Source organism: Odocoileus virginianus, chromosome 4, assembly GCF_023699985.2.
Source record: "Odocoileus virginianus isolate 20LAN1187 ecotype Illinois chromosome 4, Ovbor_1.2, whole genome shotgun sequence".
In the NCBI taxonomy this organism is placed as follows: Eukaryota; Metazoa; Chordata; class Mammalia; order Artiodactyla; family Cervidae; genus Odocoileus; species Odocoileus virginianus.
The window spans coordinates 23,707,189-23,727,045 of record NC_069677.1 but is presented as its reverse complement, the minus strand read 5'-3'; the positions used below and the strand labels follow the sequence as shown (position 1 = coordinate 23,727,045).

Genomic DNA, 19,857 nt, shown 5'->3' with positions numbered 1-19,857 from the left:
ACACCCCTTATGGAAAGGGAAAGAAGTATGAAAAGAAGCTGTATCAACTGGGATACTCAATGGAGTCTTTGGATTCATTTCCTTGTAGAAGGAACATCCCTGCAGAGGACATGGAGAGAACTTCAGTTGCTGTAGTGATTCTATTATTGGTTGCCCTAGGAGGGCCAGGAGGGTGTGAGACTAAAACAAAATACTATAGAGACCAATTATAATCCTTCCCGAGATGATAAGTTTCACAAGACAATGGGTGGATTGTTTTTAAGCAGACAGACTGTCAGAAACTCCCTTCTTTCCTTCATTTTACCTCACTGAGAGGATCGTCATTATAGTATGGTATACCCTCATAATGGACTTCCCTGGTAGCTCAGACAGTCAAGCGTCTGTCTACAATGCAGGAGACCGGGCTTCGATCCCTGGGTCGGGAAGATCCCCTGGAGAAGGCAATGGCAACCCACTCCAGTACTTTTGCCTGGAGAATCCCATGGACGGAGGAGCCTGGTAGGCTGCAGCCCATGGGGTTGCTAGGAGTTGGACACGACTAAGCGACTTCACTTTCTTTTTCGCTTTCACTTTCATACCCTCATAAATGGAAGGAAGAGCCTTTTACTTAACTAAATTTTAAGCTTAAATCACTGGATTTGAGACATAGAATATTCTATGATGAGCTTGGCTTTTTGGCCTCCCGAAGTGAACTAGGCTGTGAGTCTCAGGCCTGAGGGCTCTCTAGCAGGATGTCGTGGATCACTGAAGGTAGAAATGTGTCCTCAGAAGGCGAGTGTGAGAAGCTGGATTTTTTCTTCTTTTCTTTTGTTTCTTCCTTTTTACTCAGTCTTTTCCCCACCTTACCCTCTGACCCTCCTACCTGCATGTGCAGTTGTCAGCATTGTGGATAAGGATTGCTTTGTTGGTGTCCAACTCTTTAGGCTGAAGATGCTTGAACGGTCTTTACTCTACATGGGAAACAATAGTGAGACTGTGTCCCTGGCCCATCACACCAGGCTCTTGAGGCGTTGTGCAATGTTGTGTTTGCAGCCGTCTGTGCCATTGTGTTGCCTGGCCAGTGAATCACTCAGAAGCGTCTGGAAGACATGAAAGCATGATTAGATGTTAGTATGTCTCTCTGGATACTGATTTCTGTACTTTCAGCTTCTTTTGAAGTTAGTAGAAACCATGCACAGAAGGGAAGCGCAAGAAAAGAATACAATATTCTCTTTTTCTTCTAATTTTTTTAAGCAATCTTTTAAGAAAACCCAACCTGCCTGTTCCTAATGGAATTGGGTGCCAAAGGGAAGAAAGGTAGCAATTAGAAGTGATTATAAAGCTGTTATTTATAGCTACTAAGAAGCCTTGTCATAGTACAGGGCTGATGGAATGATTGCTTCTCATTTGTCAGTCAAGAAAGATGAAAAGTATATAGAATATCACTGTTAGACAATGTTTGTCTGACAAGCTAAATATAGTTGAATAGGATGCTGAGTAGTTTCAAACAAATATTTGCTTTGTTATTCTTAAGCACATTACATTATGTCTGCCCTTACTCATCATTTCTCTGTAGTAAAAATCTAAATTGTCTATTTGTAGTTGCCGTATACTTGTGCTCCACTGAGTTTTCCTGAAAGTCAAGTAACAGAAACTTGAAAACAAATTTTCTTTAAAAATCAAGATGAGCGTCTTCTTTGGTGGGCCAGTGGTTAAGAATCCGCCTGCCAATGCAGGGAACATGGTCAGGGGAGATCCCACATGTCATGGGGCAACTAAGCCTGTGCACCACAACTACTAAGCCTGCGGTCTAGAACTCGTGCTCTGCAAGAAGAGAAGCCACACTGCAAGGAAGCGCCCACCCACAGCAACTAGAGAAAGCCCAGATGCAACAAGGAAGATCCAGTACAGCCAAAAATAATAAATAATTTTTTTAATCAAGATAAGAATTCTGCGGGGCTTAGAAAATGATAGGAAAGTAACAGAGATAGCTTTGTGGCATTTGACAGCTTTGTGGCATCAAGACAGGGAAAATGAAAACTAATTATACTTCTTCATAATCTGCCATTGTTTTAAGACTTTCACAAGCCACTGCTTCTAAATTCTTTTACCACTTATGGCAACCTAAGAGACAGGACATGAATTGGTAGCTGGTTGAGGACTTTAGCTGGGAGTCTTGTAGGCAGAATAATGATATTCTTTTGGAGGAGGGCATATGTATCATTAAGAGATAAGACACAGAGAATTGCTCATGGTAATTTTTCTTATCTTTTCTTATTTTCAGAACAAAACTGTGAAGTAAAATTAATATGATTTTCCCACTTTTATAAGATAACAGTATTAATATAAGAATCCCCAATATGCTTGTCTATACAGACTTTAACAAACTTTAAGAAAGGAGGCAATGTAGTGTAGTGAGTGGAAAGCACATGGCCTTTGAAGTTAGACAGACAGGATTCAAATCCGAGCTCTGTCAAGTATTAGCTGTATGATCTAGTCAGTTTTCCTCTCTAAGCCTTAACCTGTAGAATGGAAAAGATAGTATCTATTGTACAATGATTTGGGGCAGATTAAATAAGGCAGTTAACTAACAAGTAAGCATACCTGACACATAGAAGATGTTCCTTCCTGTTGTTATGCTTCCTCCTACCCCTTGCTTCTGCACCTGTTTGTGCAAAGGCTTTATCAGCAAAAAACGTCCAGGTGAAGTTAAGAAATTTTTGTCAAGATCCTGCTATGAACTTCTAAGCCATGTGGTAGAAAGAAAAGAACTTGAAGACCTTTTCCTTCAAGGAGCTGATAATCTGTAGAGGGAGGGAAAAACAGTATATAAAAAATTAATTGTAGCATAGGAAATTAGAGAAGAGAAAGATTTTTTTAGACTGGAATAATCAGGAAAGTCTTCATAGAAGATGTAGGAATTAATGAAAATGGAGGCTGCATAGGTGTATAATAGAATGTGTGACATTTTTATTCTAAACAGAAATGTTTTTCAGATACTTATAGAAAATTGATTCTTTTGGTATTCAGTCTAATTACCCTAAATTTGAGTAATTTAAAATTCAACAAATCTAATGGTAAAAATAGAAATATTTTACTTGAATTTCTCTGTACACTATATGTAAAACTTCCATTTAATTTTTAAGAGAAGATACTTAAATTTTTCTTAATCTAAAAGAACAGTGTCCAGCCTACACAAGTCTCAGAGAAAGATGCTCTTTGTTTTAGAATGACATGGTCCCACAGAAAAAGCACCAATACAGCATAGCATATAGATACCTGAGGGCTTCCCAGGCGGCACAGCAGTAAAGAATCCACCTGCTGTGCAGGAGGCGCAGGTTCAGTTCCTGAATCAGGAAGATCCCCTGGAGAGGGAAATGGCAGCCCACTCCAGTGTCCTTGCCTGGGAAATCCCATGGACAGAGGAACCTGGCAGGCTTCAGCCCATGGGGTTGCAAAAGAGTCGGACACAACTTAGCGACTGAACAACAATAGATATCTGAAGTGAACAAAGCAAACTAAAATTGCCTATGTGCTAACAAAGAACCATGTAGACTACAGGGGCTCAAATGGTAATTTAAGAATCGGGGTATATATGCATTTTATAAATAATTTGGATAGAAAACCTGTCTTCATTAAATTTATTAAATATTTTTAGAGTATAAATATGTATACATGTATGTTTATGTGATCTGTGTATTCATGTATATGTCTGTGTTTTCTTGAAAGGGGTGTTTGTACTCAGGCCCCATGTTACTGTATCATCATGGAATACTGTGCCCATGGACAACTCTATGAGGTTTTGCGAGCTGGCAGGAAAATCACACCTCGATTGTTAGTAGACTGGTCCACGGGAATTGCAAGTGGAATGAATTATTTGCACCTTCATAAAATTATTCATCGTGATCTCAAATCACCTAAGTGAGTTCCAGAACTAACTTTTCAGTCATTTTATTTTATTGTTTTGAAATATGGAATTTTATTAATCATAATGAAGCTTTTAGACTATTTTCAGTTCAGTTTAAATAAGCAGAGTGGATATCTCTATTTGCATATTTTGGAGATTGCTATTAACCTCCTTACTTGCCTATATGGCAGATATGTCCAGGTACCTGCGTGGTTTTCCCTTTTTGTTGCTTTGTAATTGTACAACTATGAAACAAAATACATTATTAACCAAAGAATTCACTTTCCATCATCTCAGATAATGAATGCCAGACTTCCCCACTGGAAGACTTGTTTTCCTAGTGTGTTTCCCCTAGAAAACCAATTTTCCGAAACTGAGTTTCAGAAATATATACAACAGAATAAAAATGGATTAAAAAATAAACCAGAGGTAAAGAGAAAGTAAAACATTAACTAAAGCTTGTCCACAAAATGTATGCCATTAGTTTCTGTACTGTCACTAGAAGTGGATTATGAATTTGGCTTTGAGCTTCCTAGAATCTAAGCAAAGAAGTAAACAAGTAAAGTTCCACAATGTCCATTAAACAATATAAACTGGTTATTTAAGAGAAGCAGAGCTGTTTCTAGTAATCTTTGTTTTCAGAATGATTCTTTGGTTCCCAATAACCACTTTAAGAGAAATGCTTATTCAAGTTTCCCAAAATGCATGAAGCAAGGAAAGAAATTGATCAAATAGTACATTCCAATGTGGCTCCTATTTTTATACATTATTTTCCATCACATTTTTGTTTAGAGAAGCAGAAGAGAATCTTTTCCCAAAACATTTTTGCATAGTGCTTTCATGATTTACAGCATTTGAAAATATTATCATATCCGCTTTAATTTTGGCCAAAAAATGTATGGAAGAGATATAATAATTATCATTATTCTTATTTTATGTAAGATAATCTAGAGCTCAGAGCCCAAAGTCATGAAGGTAGTACTTGAACCCAGAACTTAGACCACAGACCACTGCATCCTTCCTCATCCTGATAAAATGAGGGAGTCCTGCCTCTCCTCCATGGGAGATACAAATCTGTCCTTGATTATCAACTGCAAGGCAGCTCGAATTTATCACTGTTCTCAACAATGTTTATTACAGTCCTTAGCTCACTAAAAAACCTTCTCCTTGCTTTCCTTACACAAAAACTTTATTATAGTGTTCATTCCTTCTGTTCACATTTTTAACACAATCTGTTGTTTCTGTCATCCACTGCATACATATAAAGCGCACAAGATACTTTGCCGAAGACCTCTTTGAATGGCCTCCTTCTTATTCAGCTTGTTCTCCTTAAGAATTATTTTAGGGAATTCTCTGGCTCTTCAGTGATTAGGACTCAGCACTTTCACTGCTATGGCCCAGGTTCAAGCTGTGTGGATTGCCCCCCCCCCAAAAAAAAGACTTATTGTTAAAATGATTTCTCTATATTGTTAAGCCTGTGAACCCCTAACTCCTTAACACTCTAATGTTCTAAACAGGTTATTTCAAGTGAATTCAAGCAGTGTGTGAGGGTGCTAGCACTCTGGATTTGACTGGTACTAGATTATACTCAGGCTAGCAAAAGCAGTTTGCCCCAGGTCACATCCCCCAGGTCAGATCACTATTATAACAAGTGAAATATGTAACAAATTATATAAATAAAAAATTATATATAACAAGTAAAATATTCTACACATGACTTCTGTAAAATCTGAGCTTAAATTTATTCCTGCTTTTTCATAGCAACATTAATAGAATCCCAGCATACTTACTAGCCTTCTATATTAATGAATCCTGTGTGTCATTGTTCCATGCATGATTTTAGTTGGCCATTATTTAAACAGTGTTTTAAAAGAAGTGCTTTTCCCATTGGGTTGTCTGAGACTGGCAAGGATGACAATCAATGTTTATTGAGATGGGTGCTTTACATAGCTTATCTCATTTAATTCAAATGAAAATTTTATGAGACCACTAATTACAGACTCATAATGCCTTATCCAAAACTCCTAAAGTCAAATGATTTCAGAAAGGTAGCATAGGGCATTACATTACATCCCCAGCAAAGTCTGGGGCAACACCCTATAATCATACACATTCATAAATCCATGGCAAAGCCTTTGAGAGTTGCACAAAGTGGGATAAGTAAATTGAGTTTGCTTTATACATATGAGAAAATATTTATAAACCATTTTCAGAGATGTTTGAATTGTGAATAAGATACCGTGACCTGAATTGTCTCCATCTTACAGATGAGAAAACTGGCTTAGAAAAATTAAGTAATTGGCAAAGGTCACACAGTTAGCAAATGGTGGAGGCAGGATAAAACCAGGTGTAGCAAGCCCAGTATGCTGTGCTGCTCACAAGTATAAATGATGCTGCTCCTGGTGGGTAGCTAAGGCCCCAGTAGCACTGGAACTAGAGAGCTGAGTTCTGCAATGTAGGAGGCAGCAAACAAAATCTTCAGTTGCCAGTTAGTCATGATTTTAATTAGTACTAACGATCTGAATGCTTTCTTTCTTTCTTTTTAAAGTGTTTTAGTGACGCACACAGATGCAGTAAAAATTTCAGATTTTGGTACATCTAAGGAACTCAGTGATAAGAGTACCAAGATGTCCTTCGCTGGCACTGTCGCCTGGATGGCACCAGAAGTGATACGGAATGAACCAGTCTCTGAAAAAGTCGATATATGGTGAGTGGTGCCATCTGTCCCAACCAAAAAGCCTATTCCCACCTTCACCCTATAAGCACTTTCTTCTTTCAACACTTCTACTCACCCAAAATACTCTAATATTACTCAGTTCTAGTTGATTTCAGTCTCATGTAATCCAAGGTACTACCCAGTGTGATGACACTTTGTAAGAAGGATTGGGAGAGGAGGAATTGGGGTGAGTATCCACTCAATAAATCATCAGTTTTGGGGGACCATCAAGAGAGTATGCTGAACTTTCTAGAAAACTAAAAGTTTACTTCAAATAGCCGTTTAGTATACAAGTCTTTCTGAAATATATTACATAATTCTTTCCTTCTTGAATAAAACATGGTAAACGAAGTTTACCTATTCTCAGACCATCATCAGGTGTATTTGTGATGTACTTTGCTCTGATACAGTTATATGCTTTGAGGTATACAGGTCTATTTGCTTTTTTATTTAACAGTCCTGATAGACTATGCTTTTTTGGGGGGCGGGGAGAGGTTTTCATCTTTATTTTCTTTTCCTTGAGGTTCCATATCTCTGCTATTAACAGTATATTTTCCTGTACTTGCTTTTCTTTCATTCTTAAAATTGGCGACTAGTAACTTTTAGACTTTAAACCAAAATAATAGCCTATATCTAGAACTGGACATGGAACAGACTGGTTCCAAATAAGAAAAGGAGTATGTCAAGGCTGTATATTGTCACCCTGCTTATTTAACTTATATGCAGAGCACATCATGAGAAACGCTGTGCTGGAAGAAGCACAAGCTGGAATCAAGATTGCCGGGAGAAATATCAATAACCTCAGATATGCAGACGATACCACCCTTATGGCAGAAAGTGAAGGAGGAGAGTGAAAAAGTTGGCTTAAAGCTCAACATTCAGAAAACTAAGATCATGGCATCTGGTTCCATCACTTCATGGGAAATAGATGGGGAAACAGTTGAGACAGTGTCAGACTTTATTTTTGGGGGCTCCAAAATCACTGCAGATGGTGATTGCAGCCATGAAATGAAAAGATGCTTACTCCTTGGAAGGAAACTAGCCTAGATAGCATATTTAAAAGCAGAGACATTACTTTACCAACAAAGGTCCGTCTAGTCAAGGCTGTGGTTTTTCCAGTAATCATGAATGGATTTGAGAGTTGGATGGTGAAGAAGGCTGAGTGCCGAAGAATTGATGCTTTTGAACTGTGGCGTTGGAGAAGACTCTTGAGAGTCCCTTGGACTGCAAGGAGATCCAACAAGTCCATCCTAAAGATCAGTCCTGGGTATTCATTGGAAGGACTGATGTTGAAGCTGAAACTCCAATACTTTGGCCACCTCATGTGAAGAGTTGACTCATTGGAAAAGACCCTGATGCTGGGAAGGATTGGGGGCAGGAGGAGAAGGGGACGACAGAGGATGAGATAGTTGGATGGCATCACCAACTCGATGGACCTGAGTTTGAGTGGACTCCGGGAGTTGGTGATGGAGAGGGAGGCCTGGTGGGCTGCAGTTCGTGAGGTCACAAAGAGTCAGACACGACCGAGTGACTGAACTGAACTGATAGTTTTAAAGTAAATAAGATAAAGTAGAAATGTGAGATCATTTGTAATTTGAGTAATTATTACCAAAGTATCCTCATTAGGGATTACATCAATTTATGTTCCCAACAGAAATGTTTAAGAGAGTTTTTTCAGGCTCACCAACAAAATGTGTTCAACTTTGGGATCTTCTGCCAACCATATAGCTAAAAAAAAAAAAAAAATGCTGTCTTAGGTGCAGTCTTAATTTGCATATCTCTTTTTATAAATGGGGTTGTAGTTTTTTCATATATTTACATACCCATTTGTAATTTCTTATTTACACACTAATCCTTTACTAAGTTTTCTGACATTTTATTCTTATCAACTTATAAGAGTATTTCACATATTAAGGAAATTATCCTTCTGTGTATATGAATTACAGATACTTTTCACTTTTGTTGTTTTGCTTATGTTAGAGGGTTTTTCCATGTCAAGATTTTCTTTTAAGCAGTTTGATTTATCAGTCTCTCCTGTTATGACTTCTGGATTTCTTAATTAGAAAAGCTTTCAGAAAAGCTTTCAGAAAAGATCTCAGATACTCTTAAGATTTTTTTTAATTTCCATATGTTGAGAATTTTTAGGATTTCATTTCTCACATTTAAATCTTTGATGCATTTGGAATTTATCTTAGTGTAAGATAAAGTGTAGATTTAATTTTTTCCCCAGTTGTCCCAACAGTATTTATTGAATAACCAATTTTTCCCTACTGGTAAGATGTAACGTCCGTCATATACTCAATTCCTTTATGTATTTGGTCTATTTCTAGATTTCTGTTCCTTTCCATTACCCTAGCTGATTATTCATCACACTGTTAATTAGTGAAGCTTTGTAGTATGTTTTAATATCTGATAATATTTGTTACCCTTCATTAGTTTTCTTTTTTAGAGTTTTCCTGGCTGTTTCTGTTTTTTCTATAGCAATGTTAGAGTTTTATGTGTTTGATTGAAAATTACTAAATAACTAAAATACAAATCAGTCTTTCTGAAATGTCTTCTGTGCTTGTTCCCGGGGCTGCTATAGGTCTTTTGGAGTGGTGCTTTGGGAGCTGCTCACAGGGGAGATTCCATACAAAGATGTAGACTCTTCAGCCATTATTTGGGGGGTTGGAAGCAATAGCCTACACCTTCCAGTTCCTTCCACTTGCCCTGATGGATTCAAAATCCTTATGAAGCAGACATGGTAAGAAATATGTTTCTCCCAACATTCTCTTCTACCTTCTTCCTCAAAACTATGTATAAAACTTCTCTAAACCATATTTAAAACAGCAGGGACGTCTCTAACATGTATTTGGAATGAATAACCTTACTTTGTGTAAAGTCTAGGAGCCTTGGAATTTGAGAACTTTGTATTCACATACCAGTTCTACCCTTTTCTATCTGTGTAATTTGTGACATGTCATCGAAGTAGCAATTTTCTCACTTGTGAAATGGGGATAGTATGATTAATTAAAAATTATAAATAAAGAATTTGGTCTGATATCTTGAAGCAGTAGGCCTTAGTAAATGATAGCTATCACCATTTTGCCAGTCCTCAGGGATCGTTATTATCAAACAGATTCTAGAGATTTCTAGTTCATCATTAGAGGCATCTCATAATTATATTTTCCTTTTGTTCTTCAGTACATCAAAACTGCCTGAGATATAGCCACACATGGAGTCAGAAATGTTTTTTTTTTTTTTTTGTAAAGTAGAATAAAATGTTTACCCTCCTGGATACAACTTCTGAAATGCACAAGCTATTTTTTTTTTTTTAACTTTTAGGCAGAGTAAACCTCGCAACCGACCTTCTTTTCGGCAGACACTCATGCATTTGGACATCGCGTCTGCAGATGTACTTGCCACCCCACAAGAAACTTACTTCAAGTCTCAGGTAAGTCTGGAAACTCTTCCAGGTCCTGCTAAACAAACAGACAGGGAACTCTTAATGAGAAGCAGTAGCTCCTAGAAAAGGGCATTTTGATTCTTAGAACAATTACATAACTCGACTCACTGTGAAACAATAATGATGATTATTATAAACGTCACACATACAACTTTGGAGTTTTTTTTTTAACATTCTGGAATTTTGGAGGGTTTTTAAGCACTTAACATATGTGAATTCTCTTATCTGAAAATACCTTGTATTAAAATATCATCTTCATAGTGGGTTCTGGTGAAATTGTTGGAGGAAAAAGAGGAAAAGAAGATATGAAAACTGTAGTGTACCTGCATTTAAATTAAAATTATTGCTAACCTTCATGAAAGTATTGCTTTTCTTAAAGTTAGAAAAGCTAAAGTAAAGAGGAGGAACGTTAAAGCCCAGAATGATTCTGTGATAGAATTAGGCCCAGGAGAACCTTTTCTCTAACCTTTTCACCTAGTAACACCAAATAAAATGTAATTTAATGTATCTGTTAGCCTTTACTGCAAAACGTACGGCTTAACACAGTACGCTGTTATTGAGCTCATGATTCTGTGGGTTGGTTATTTGTGCTGGGTGGTTCCTCAGCTGGCCTTGTCTAGGCTCACTCACATGTCTGCAGTCAGTTGCCAGGTCTGCTGGGAGGCTGGCTGGTTCCAGATGGCCTCATTCACTAGTCCCGCCTCAGCTGGCTGTTAGCTCAAGCACCTCAGTTTTCCTTCATGTGGCCCTTCATCCTTCAACAGGCAAACTTGGGCTTGTTCACATGGTCTTCTCAAGGTAACAAATGTGGCAGGAGAGCAAGCCCCAGTGCACAGGTGATTTTCCAGCCTGGGTGCATTGTAGTTGCCAGTGTCTCATTGGCCAATGCAAATCACAGGCTAACCCAGATTGAGAAATAGACTTCACCTCCTGATAGTTGCATTAGTGATAAGTGTGTTACCATTAAATAAAAATACTATAAATGGCATAAGGGTCAGTGGTCTACCACTGTCTATTTGGATAGGGAGTTGTGGGGGGAAATCTTTGTATGTGAGGTCCTTACCCCTCCCAGACCCAGGCTATGGCAATAGGAGTAAAATAGAATGAAAACAGGAGGAAACTATGGCTTCTGAAATAAATGTGATGATCTTAAATTATAGCTTTATGCTTATAGAATTTAACTATAGTATTGTCCAATTTTTTCTTGTTTTGTCTCACTTTCTAAAATAAATTTTTGCAAAATGAATTCCATCTCTACATTGACTTCCAGTATCATTTCAAAAGATTCATCTCAGGGAAGACATTTTGTTACCAATTAGTGTCTCTATCTACTTCTGATAGCCCCCAACTCCACTGGGTGATGCGTTTACCTACCAGGAAAGTGTACTTTGAAAGCAAACTGGACTGGGATGGGCATCATCACTGGGAGTTTAAAAAGGACCAAATATGCTTTATTAACTGACTTAACCAGAGGCTTGGGGCATATGCTTCTCTGGTGTCTGAGAAGCAGAGAGATACTCCACCCATCAGATACTGCGAATATCTTAACTTAAGGCTCAAGGTTTTCTAAGGAATAATAAATCAGAGACTTTTCCTCTGTTTCCCAAAGTTCTAACATATTCTCTGTGACCACAAACTTAGCTCTCCCCACACCATGTCTTTGAATAGTCTGGCTTGTCCCTAGAGTTTTTTAGTGTTTCTGAGGAATTATGTAAGTAAAGTATTTGATTTTAGAGAAAATGAGAGGATAACTTCATGATATTTCCTATGTTCTTTGATACTAATTCAGGTAAATTTCCTTAGAACTATTAAAACTATTACCTACCTATACAAATACATGTATGTATTGGTTACTGGATTAGATATCTTTCAAATATTTCCTTATGTTAAGAAAAAGATTTAAGCCCTTTGTGGAACGAAAGAGAATAATAATGAGTGTGTGTTTATGTTAGTCGCTCAGTTGTGTCTGACTCTTTGTGACCCCATGGTCTGTAGCCCACCAGGCTCTTCTGTCCATGGAATTCTCCAAGCAAGAATACTGGAGTGGGTAGCCATTCCCTTCTCCAGGGGATCTTCCCAACCCAGGAATTGAACCCAGGTCTCCCACATGGCAGAACGATTCTTTACCATCTGAGCCACCAGGGAAGCACATGATAATGAGTACTCTCTAGAAAATTTTTCAGACTTAAGGATACAGTATCAATCACAGCTTTGTTTCCTTTTCAAGAAAACTCTATGTACCATAATTTTGAAAAGCAATTTTCATGAAGGTACTAAATCACAAGTCATTGACAGTATGACTGTACGTATTGCGAAAACATCAAATTGTAAACAGACTTTACTTGTGTGCTCCCAGAATATCTCTTCTGAATCCAGGGCCACACTTTCTGAGTACCCAACGTATGTATAACACTGTGTAGTACCCACAGTCTATATCCTCACTTGTATAAACTCACTTTTATTAATCTATGCAGCATTAAAATTGAACTTAGAGAAGGTTCTGTTAGAGCAAGAATTTGAAAAGAGAGGAAGGGGAGAAGGAATGGAAAGGAAAAACAGTGCATAGGACATGTTTTAATATTCATAAATTCTACCACCTTTTTCTCCCAGTGTAAAATTTCACATCTCCTTAAATAGTTCAAAATACCCTTGCTAGTTCCTAGAATTTTTCAGTTATTTACAAGCTGATTTGTTAGGGTGTGAAATTCAGACCATCTCTGGCTAATGATAATAAAGTATTTATGAACTAATGAGGGAGGTACTGGGAAAAGTAACAGATTTTGAGCATAAATCCCTATCCTGTGACCTTGGATAAGATAATAAACATGCAAGTGCACTGTAAACTGTAGAGAGCTGTTTGATTCCAAGATGTTATTATTCATCTCCCACAAAGCTATAAAGATTAAGCCTTCTTTGAGGTTGTATGTTCTGGGTGCTTTTTCTGATGAACTCCTGAGATGGATAAGAATGGCAACTAGGGAGCTCCTATTAATTGTGTTTTGACAAATTATCCTCCCATGATGGGCAAGAACTAGTTTTTTAGCACATAGTTTTGCTTATTGATAGCCCTCTTGTATCTGAGGCCTCGCCTCCTACCTGCTGCCAGAATTCTCTCTGTATCAGTCATCAACCAATAGTTGTTTAGCTGCTGGTCGCCACCTTCCCCCCAAACTATCAGTCAAGGGTGCTGCCAAGAACCCAGCTGATGTCTTCCTGAGAGAACATGCTTCATCTGTTTCTCATCAACAGCACTTGTATAAAGAAGCAGCATATATAGAACAGATGAACAAAGCAACCAATTTCAGTACAAGATTAGATTCTGCCAAAGATATTGCTTCATTCCTGGACAATAAACCATTTCTCCAAGTAGACAATTATTGCTCCTGGTGTTCAATTACATTTGATAGACGTCTTTAGAGGACATTTTAGCCTGGTCCCAGATCCTGGCTGCTAGGTACATCTTGTGTCCTGCTTCTGAGCTCTTCTACAGCCCTCTGTCTTTGCACCATTTTGAGTGCCACTGTTTTTGTTGTTCAGTCACTAAGTTGTGTCTGACTCTTTGTGACCCCATGGACTGCAGCGCACCAGGCTTCCCTGTCCTTCACTGTCTCTCAGAGTTTGCTCAAATTTATGTCCAGTGATGCTGTCTAACCATTTCATCCTCTGCCACCCTCTTCTTTGCCTTCTTTCTCAGCAGGGTCTTTTCTAATAGGTTGACTTTTCACATCAGGTGGCCAGAGTATTGGAGCTTCAGCATCAGTCCTTCCAATGAATATTCAGGGTTGATTTTCTTTAGGCTTGAGTGGTTTGATCTCCTTGCTACCCAAGGGACTCTCAAGAGTCTTCCCAGCTCCCCAGTTTGAAGGCATCAATTCTTCTGCGCTCAGCCTCCTTTATGATCCAGCTCTCACATCCGTACATGACTACTAGAAAAACCATAGCTTTGACTATATGGACCTTTGTTGGCAAGTGATGTCTCTGCTTTCTAATATGCTGCCTAGGTTTGTCATAGCTTTTCTTCCAAGGAGCAACTGTAATTTCGTGACTACCCAGTGCCACTGTGACCTCCCAGAAACCCCGGGGCTGTGAGTTGCAGAGACAGATAGCTCATTACAGGGAGAGTCTGTTCTGCCTTAAGAGTAATTCAATCATGAGCAAGTAGGTCCTAGAAACAGGCTGGTGCTCACCTAGGGAGGCAGCAAGGAGGACTCAGGCACTAGTCAAGAGTTAAGACCTTTCTGACTCAGAATCTAAGATTTCCTACTACTTATAGCCCCTCAACATCCTGCTTCTTCATTTCTCATAACTAAGCTTCTTTTTTTCTCTACTTTATAAAAATCATGGTTAAAAAAATCGTGGTAAAAGATATTATAAAATTTGCTATTTTAACAATTTTTAAATGTAGAATTCAGGGGCAGAAATCACATTCCAGTGTTATAAAACTACCACCATTCTCTATTTTCAAAATTTCTCATTACCTCATTAAGCAGTAACTTCTCATTCTCTACTTCCCACAGCCCTTGGAAATCTCTGTTCTGCTTTCTGTCTCCATGAATTTGCCTACTCTAGATATTTCATTGAAGTAGAATCATATGATAGTTATCTTTCTTTGGTTTGTTTCATTTAGCATGTCTTCAAGGCTCATCTGTGTTGTAGCATGTCACAAATTCATTCCTTTTATGACTGAATAGTATTCTGTTGTATGGATATCATCTATCTTATTTATCCATTCATATGTTAATTCAACTTCATTTTGACACCTCTGTTATGAGAGAGAAGAGGAGCAAGGTATGGGTACAAGAGCTTCAGTGAACTGATTAAATAACTGACAAGACAAAAACTTGGTAAATGGTACGGCCTTTTCCAGGCCTTACCTGTGATATGAAGAGGATTCCATTCATGATGATAACCCAAATTTCACTGTATTTCTCCCTTACCTGCCTACTGGACTTATGTACCTTGTGAAATACCCCTACTCCCTCCCTCCACTCTACATGTAATTTGGGGGGATCCCCAGTAAAGAGGGGGGATCTCAGATAGCCTCGTACTAATGTCTGCCCTCCTTTCCTTGTGGCTTCCCTGGCGGCTCAGACTGTAAAGAGTCCGCCTGCTATGCAGGAGATCTGGGTTCGACCTTTGGGTCGGGAAGATCCTCTGGAGGAGGAAATGGAAACCCACTCCAGTATTCTTGCCTGGAGAATCCCATGGACAGAGGAGCCTGGTGGGCTACAGTCCGTGGGATCACAAAGAGTCAGACACCACTGAGTGACTGAGTACACACACGTACTTTCCACTGACTCTGGCTAGAACAGCAGTCTTCACCTAGCATCTGCTGAGTGTTGCTTTATTGGTTAGTACTGTTTTCTGCTGAGAGACTGGAGTCCCCAGCGGGCATCTATGGGATGCTGCATTATCCTTAAGGAACTGCCGTCACCCTCCAGGAGCTGCTATTTTTTTTGCAGTAACTAAAGCCGTGGGTTTCTCCAGATTCCAAACTTGCACATTGTTGTGCTTATGCAATGAACTGGTCCTTTCCCTGTTGAGTTACATTTTGTTACAGGTCACATAATAGTGCTAGTTATGGCCCAAGGTTTTGTTGGTATTTTAGTGAAACAGGAAATGCCTCTCCACTCCTATGTTGATGACTGTTACAGGTCAGAGGCACACAGGACTCCTCCTTCCCTGGTGTTTTCTCTCAGAGACTCCTTAATCTCTGTGCAAACTGACTTCAGCCTGCCCACCTCCATTTCTTAGATATGCCCAGACATCTCTAAATTGCAGATTAAGTGCAAATTGGAACTCCTATTACATAAAGATTCTAAGTATATGTGATGGAACTCCAAAATTAACATCTACCTGTAACACAATACCTTTGAGGAAAACACATTATTATTAATCAGTACTTGGTATTTTCCCACAAAGGAAACTTCTTTTGGGGAAATCTACTTTAATAAGTTTCGATCTTGAGAGGGTTGTCTTTTGTTTCACATTCCATGAGCCAGGTGTCTGGAGGTTTATTTCCTCTAGAATTTAAAAAACCTGATCTGTGATATCTGATTCCTCACCACTAGAGGGAGATATTCTTGGTCCCTATTAAAGTGTCAGGATCCACTGACATGATTTTCACAAAAGAGGTTGCTTTAAGACCCACCCTTGGCCCCCTCCCTTATCCGTTTTAGGTCCAACCACCCTTGATTATCAGTATTTGGCCTCTTAAAACTCATATACTCTTGCTCTTTGTGACTTTAGTCTGATGGCTGAGAGAACAGCATTACCTGGGCTCAACCAAACCTGTGTTTACTGCTTGGATGCTGTCACTACTTAGCAACTAAACCACCACCATCACCACTGTCAAAGACTGTTGCCAAACAATAGGCAGCACATTCTAGATCTTGGCTTTTTGATGACATTGCTTGGCAGATTTGGTGCCAGAAAATCAACTGACAGAAATCGCTTCCCAATGGTCAGTCAACATGTGTATATATATATATATACACATATATATATATATATATGTATGTATGTATATGTGTATATATATATATATATATATGAAAATCTAACATATTATAAACAGATAAGCAGAATGAACACTTTATAAATAATTGTAATATAATTTCTTCTATAAAAATAAATGAGAAACAGCAAATCTGGGGAGAAAGCTTCTCTCATTTCACAATTACTTAAGTATAGCTTCTTCCAGGGTCTAGAGAGATCATTTTTTTAACATGAATCTTGAAAGGATAGAAGAGCTATGGAAGACAATACAGTTAGAAACATTTAGTTACATATTTAGCCTTCACTAGAAATTATTTTAAGTTATCTCATTAGCTTCTTGGAATAGTAGTGTATACATAATTTGAGGAAGGTTCTCCTTTAGCTGTTTTTCTAGAAATGGTCTGTAGACATTCCTGCAGAGATTTTCCTTCCTCCTAAAATTTAGATGAAATTAGTCTGAAACACCATGCCTTATGGAAAAGTCCAATGTCCTTTTTAATACTTTTGTGAACTTCTGGGAGATTTATAATTACATGGACATTTTGGCTCTGCTTTCTAGACCCCCATCCCTGCCATCTTTTGGTTGTTACTTTATCTTTGTCCTGTCATTGACCCAAAGATGCAGTTAAGTACATTTCTTTATTTTTTTTTTTTAAAAGAAAAACCAAATAAATACACTCATCCAAAGTCAAGGTGAATGTCAGAGGATTTACTAAAGATTTAGGAAATTGGAAGAGGCTTACGTTTTGAAGAACTCAAATCACATATTAGATACCCATCGCTCTCCTAAATTTTTTTCCAGACTACTAAATTCTTTGACCATGCTCTTTCTCCTCCTCCTCCTTCCCTCTTTTCTTTCTCACTCCCAAATTCCTATATGCATGCGTGCGTGTTCAGTCACTTAAGTCATGTCCAACTCTTTGCAGCCCCATGGACTGTAAGCCCTCCAGACTCCTCTGTCCGTGGGATTCTCCAGGCAAGAATACTGGAGTGAGTTGCCATGCCCTCCTCCAGGGGATCTTCCCAACCCAGGGATCAAACCCACATCTCTTAACATCTCCTACATTAGCAGGCGGGTTCTTTACCACTAGCGCCACCTGAGAAGCCCACAGATTCCTGTATAAGTCCCCATATTTTTATCCCTTTCTCCTGTTGTTCATGCCTCTTGGATCTTCTATACTAAATATTTTCTCAAGATATTTCTGTAAACAAAGCCCAGGAGGAATTCTGGTCCATTGTAAAGCTGTTCATATTCTGACACATGCTTGTACCATATGGCTATCAGAACTGTTCTTTCTATCCAGGCTTTCTCCACCACAATCTTGACTTAAATCTGAGCTGCTTTATTCCAGAGATGATGGCTAGCATGCTGGCTGTAATGTCTCTTGGGGCCAAGACAGCATCGAATATTGGACTAAACACAGAAAATAGGGTGAAGACTTGGGTAGGGTGTGCAGACACATTAATGTGAGATAGTTTACTATTGCACATCTATTCTATAAGGCTCTTCAGTATAATCTTATGGGGTGGGTGGGGGGAAGTCTTGTACAGGGTCCTATGGTTATATCAAGGATTAAAACTCCTGGAGTTAATAAAACCTAATTTGTCCTCCCCTAGGCTGAATGGAGAGAAGAAGTGAAAAAGCACTTTGAGAAGATCAAGAGTGAAGGAACCTGTATCCACCGATTAGATGAAGAACTTATTCGAAGGCGCAGAGAAGAGCTCAGGTCAGCCGACCTCTCCTACTTCCCTTCTTCTTATTCCCAGGTCTTCAGATATTTAACAGGAACCCTTGCAGTGAATCATTTCATCTCCTACACACCTGTCACCTCTGCTGGTTATTGTTATTTTCTTTACAAGTTGCCCTGAAAGTCGGTCCTCCTTTGTATCATGTATCACTTTTTTACTGTCTCCCTGCACCTCTGTTATCTTCCTGTATCGTATCTCTGCAACACAGATCCCTGGAGCAATGCTATTTGTTTATTCAGTTGCTGCCCTAGGTAACATGAAAGATCAGAAATTTATAAGAGGTAGTCCCTGACCCCAAGATGCTTATAATCTATTAAGGGATAGAACACAGATAACCACTAGATTAGACAAGATCTATACCATGGATAAGTATAAATGAGGGATTATCGTTTTAGCTTTAACTGTGTATTTCCCTTAACATGTAGCGTATTCTTAAGATATTGCCAAACAGTGCATGGACAAAGGCTATAAATTATACATAAATTGCACTCAGATTTTACCTCCTGGCTATTCTGTATGAGTGGATATGGCCCTTAACAATCAACTAAGTGGCAAACTTGGACTTCTCATCTCCCACTCCACCTTGTCTGTGTCACTGCATCAGACAAGTGAGCCTTAAATTTAGAGGGCCCTTGGGCAAGTGCTTTTGAGATAAACCATCCGGTTCTTATTTCATTAGAGCTGACTCTGGCTCTCCCCCATATTCATTAGCTTCGCTGCTCCTGTGTTTTCTTTGATAGGCATGCTTTGGATATTCGTGAGCACTATGAGAGGAAACTTGAGCGGGCTAATAATTTGTACATGGAACTGAGTGCCATCATGCTGCAGCTAGAGATGCGGGAGAAGGAGCTCATCAAGTACGTACCTGGACCACTATTTGTCCTGATTGATTTGGGTCTATCAGTCGGCCAAGATGTAATACTCGTCCAGGTTCAGTCGGTTCAGTTCAGTTCAGTCGCTCAGTCGTGTCCAACTCTTTGCGACCCGATGAATCACAGCACGCCAGGCCTCCCTGTCCATCACCAACTCCCGGAGCTTACTCAAACTCATGTCCATCGAGTTGGTGATGCCATCCAGCCATCTCATCCTCATCATCTCATCTCATCCGTCTCATCCAGCCTCTCATCCTCATGTCGTCCCCTTCTCCTCCTGCCCCCAATCCCGCCCAGCATCAGGGTCTTTTCCAATGAGTCAACTCTTCGCATGAGGTGGCTAAAGTATTGGAGTTTCAGCTTCAGCATCAGTCCTTCCAATGAACACCCAGGACTGATCTCCTTTAGGATGGACTGGTTGCCCAGGTTACTGCTACTCAAAACTGGTGACTATGTTATTCATCCACCCAACATTGCTTGGGGGATGTTCCAGGCACAGGTCCCTGCCCTGGTGGGGCTCAATTTGAGTGGAGTCACCACAGAGCTGGTTCTAGGGGACCGTGCACTTTGCAGTTTCAACCTACCTAGTGGCTCAGGGAAGGGGGTCTTCATTTCAGGAGGAGCTTGGTGTGGATAAGTGGGAGCTTACCATCCCCTAGGGAAGAAAAGCAACTGCTGCAAATGGTTCAGT

The 19,857-nt window shown here is 39.2% G+C and overlaps 1 protein-coding gene and 1 long non-coding RNA gene across 6 annotated transcripts in view; one reads left to right on the top strand and one right to left on the bottom strand.

Moving 5' to 3' along the window:
- The window catches only part of MAP3K13 (mitogen-activated protein kinase kinase kinase 13), a 152,636-nt gene that overhangs the window by 118,550 nt on the left and 14,229 nt on the right, over positions 1–19,857 (top strand). For all 4 annotated transcript variants that reach the window (XM_020870677.2, XM_020870678.2, XM_070466282.1 and 1 more), the window contains 6 exons: positions 3,709–3,900; positions 6,435–6,593; positions 9,187–9,345; positions 9,927–10,035; positions 18,163–18,272; positions 19,035–19,151. In XM_020870677.2, the coding sequence (XP_020726336.2) occupies positions 3,709–3,900; positions 6,435–6,593; positions 9,187–9,345; positions 9,927–10,035; positions 18,163–18,272; positions 19,035–19,151 (846 nt within the window). The remainder of the gene's footprint in view (positions 1–3,708; positions 3,901–6,434; positions 6,594–9,186; positions 9,346–9,926; positions 10,036–18,162; positions 18,273–19,034; positions 19,152–19,857) is intronic.
- Positions 617–14,965, bottom strand: LOC110122993 (uncharacterized). Of its 2 annotated transcripts, none has more exons than XR_002309396.2 (5): positions 14,526–14,965; positions 10,024–10,063; positions 8,287–8,330; positions 2,584–2,783; positions 617–1,079 (listed from the first exon to the last, which is right to left on the bottom strand). It is a non-coding gene; the product is annotated as an uncharacterized lncRNA (long non-coding RNA). The 2 variants fall into 2 exon arrangements; XR_002309389.2 differs by lacking the exon at positions 14,526–14,965 and adding an exon at positions 13,144–14,082.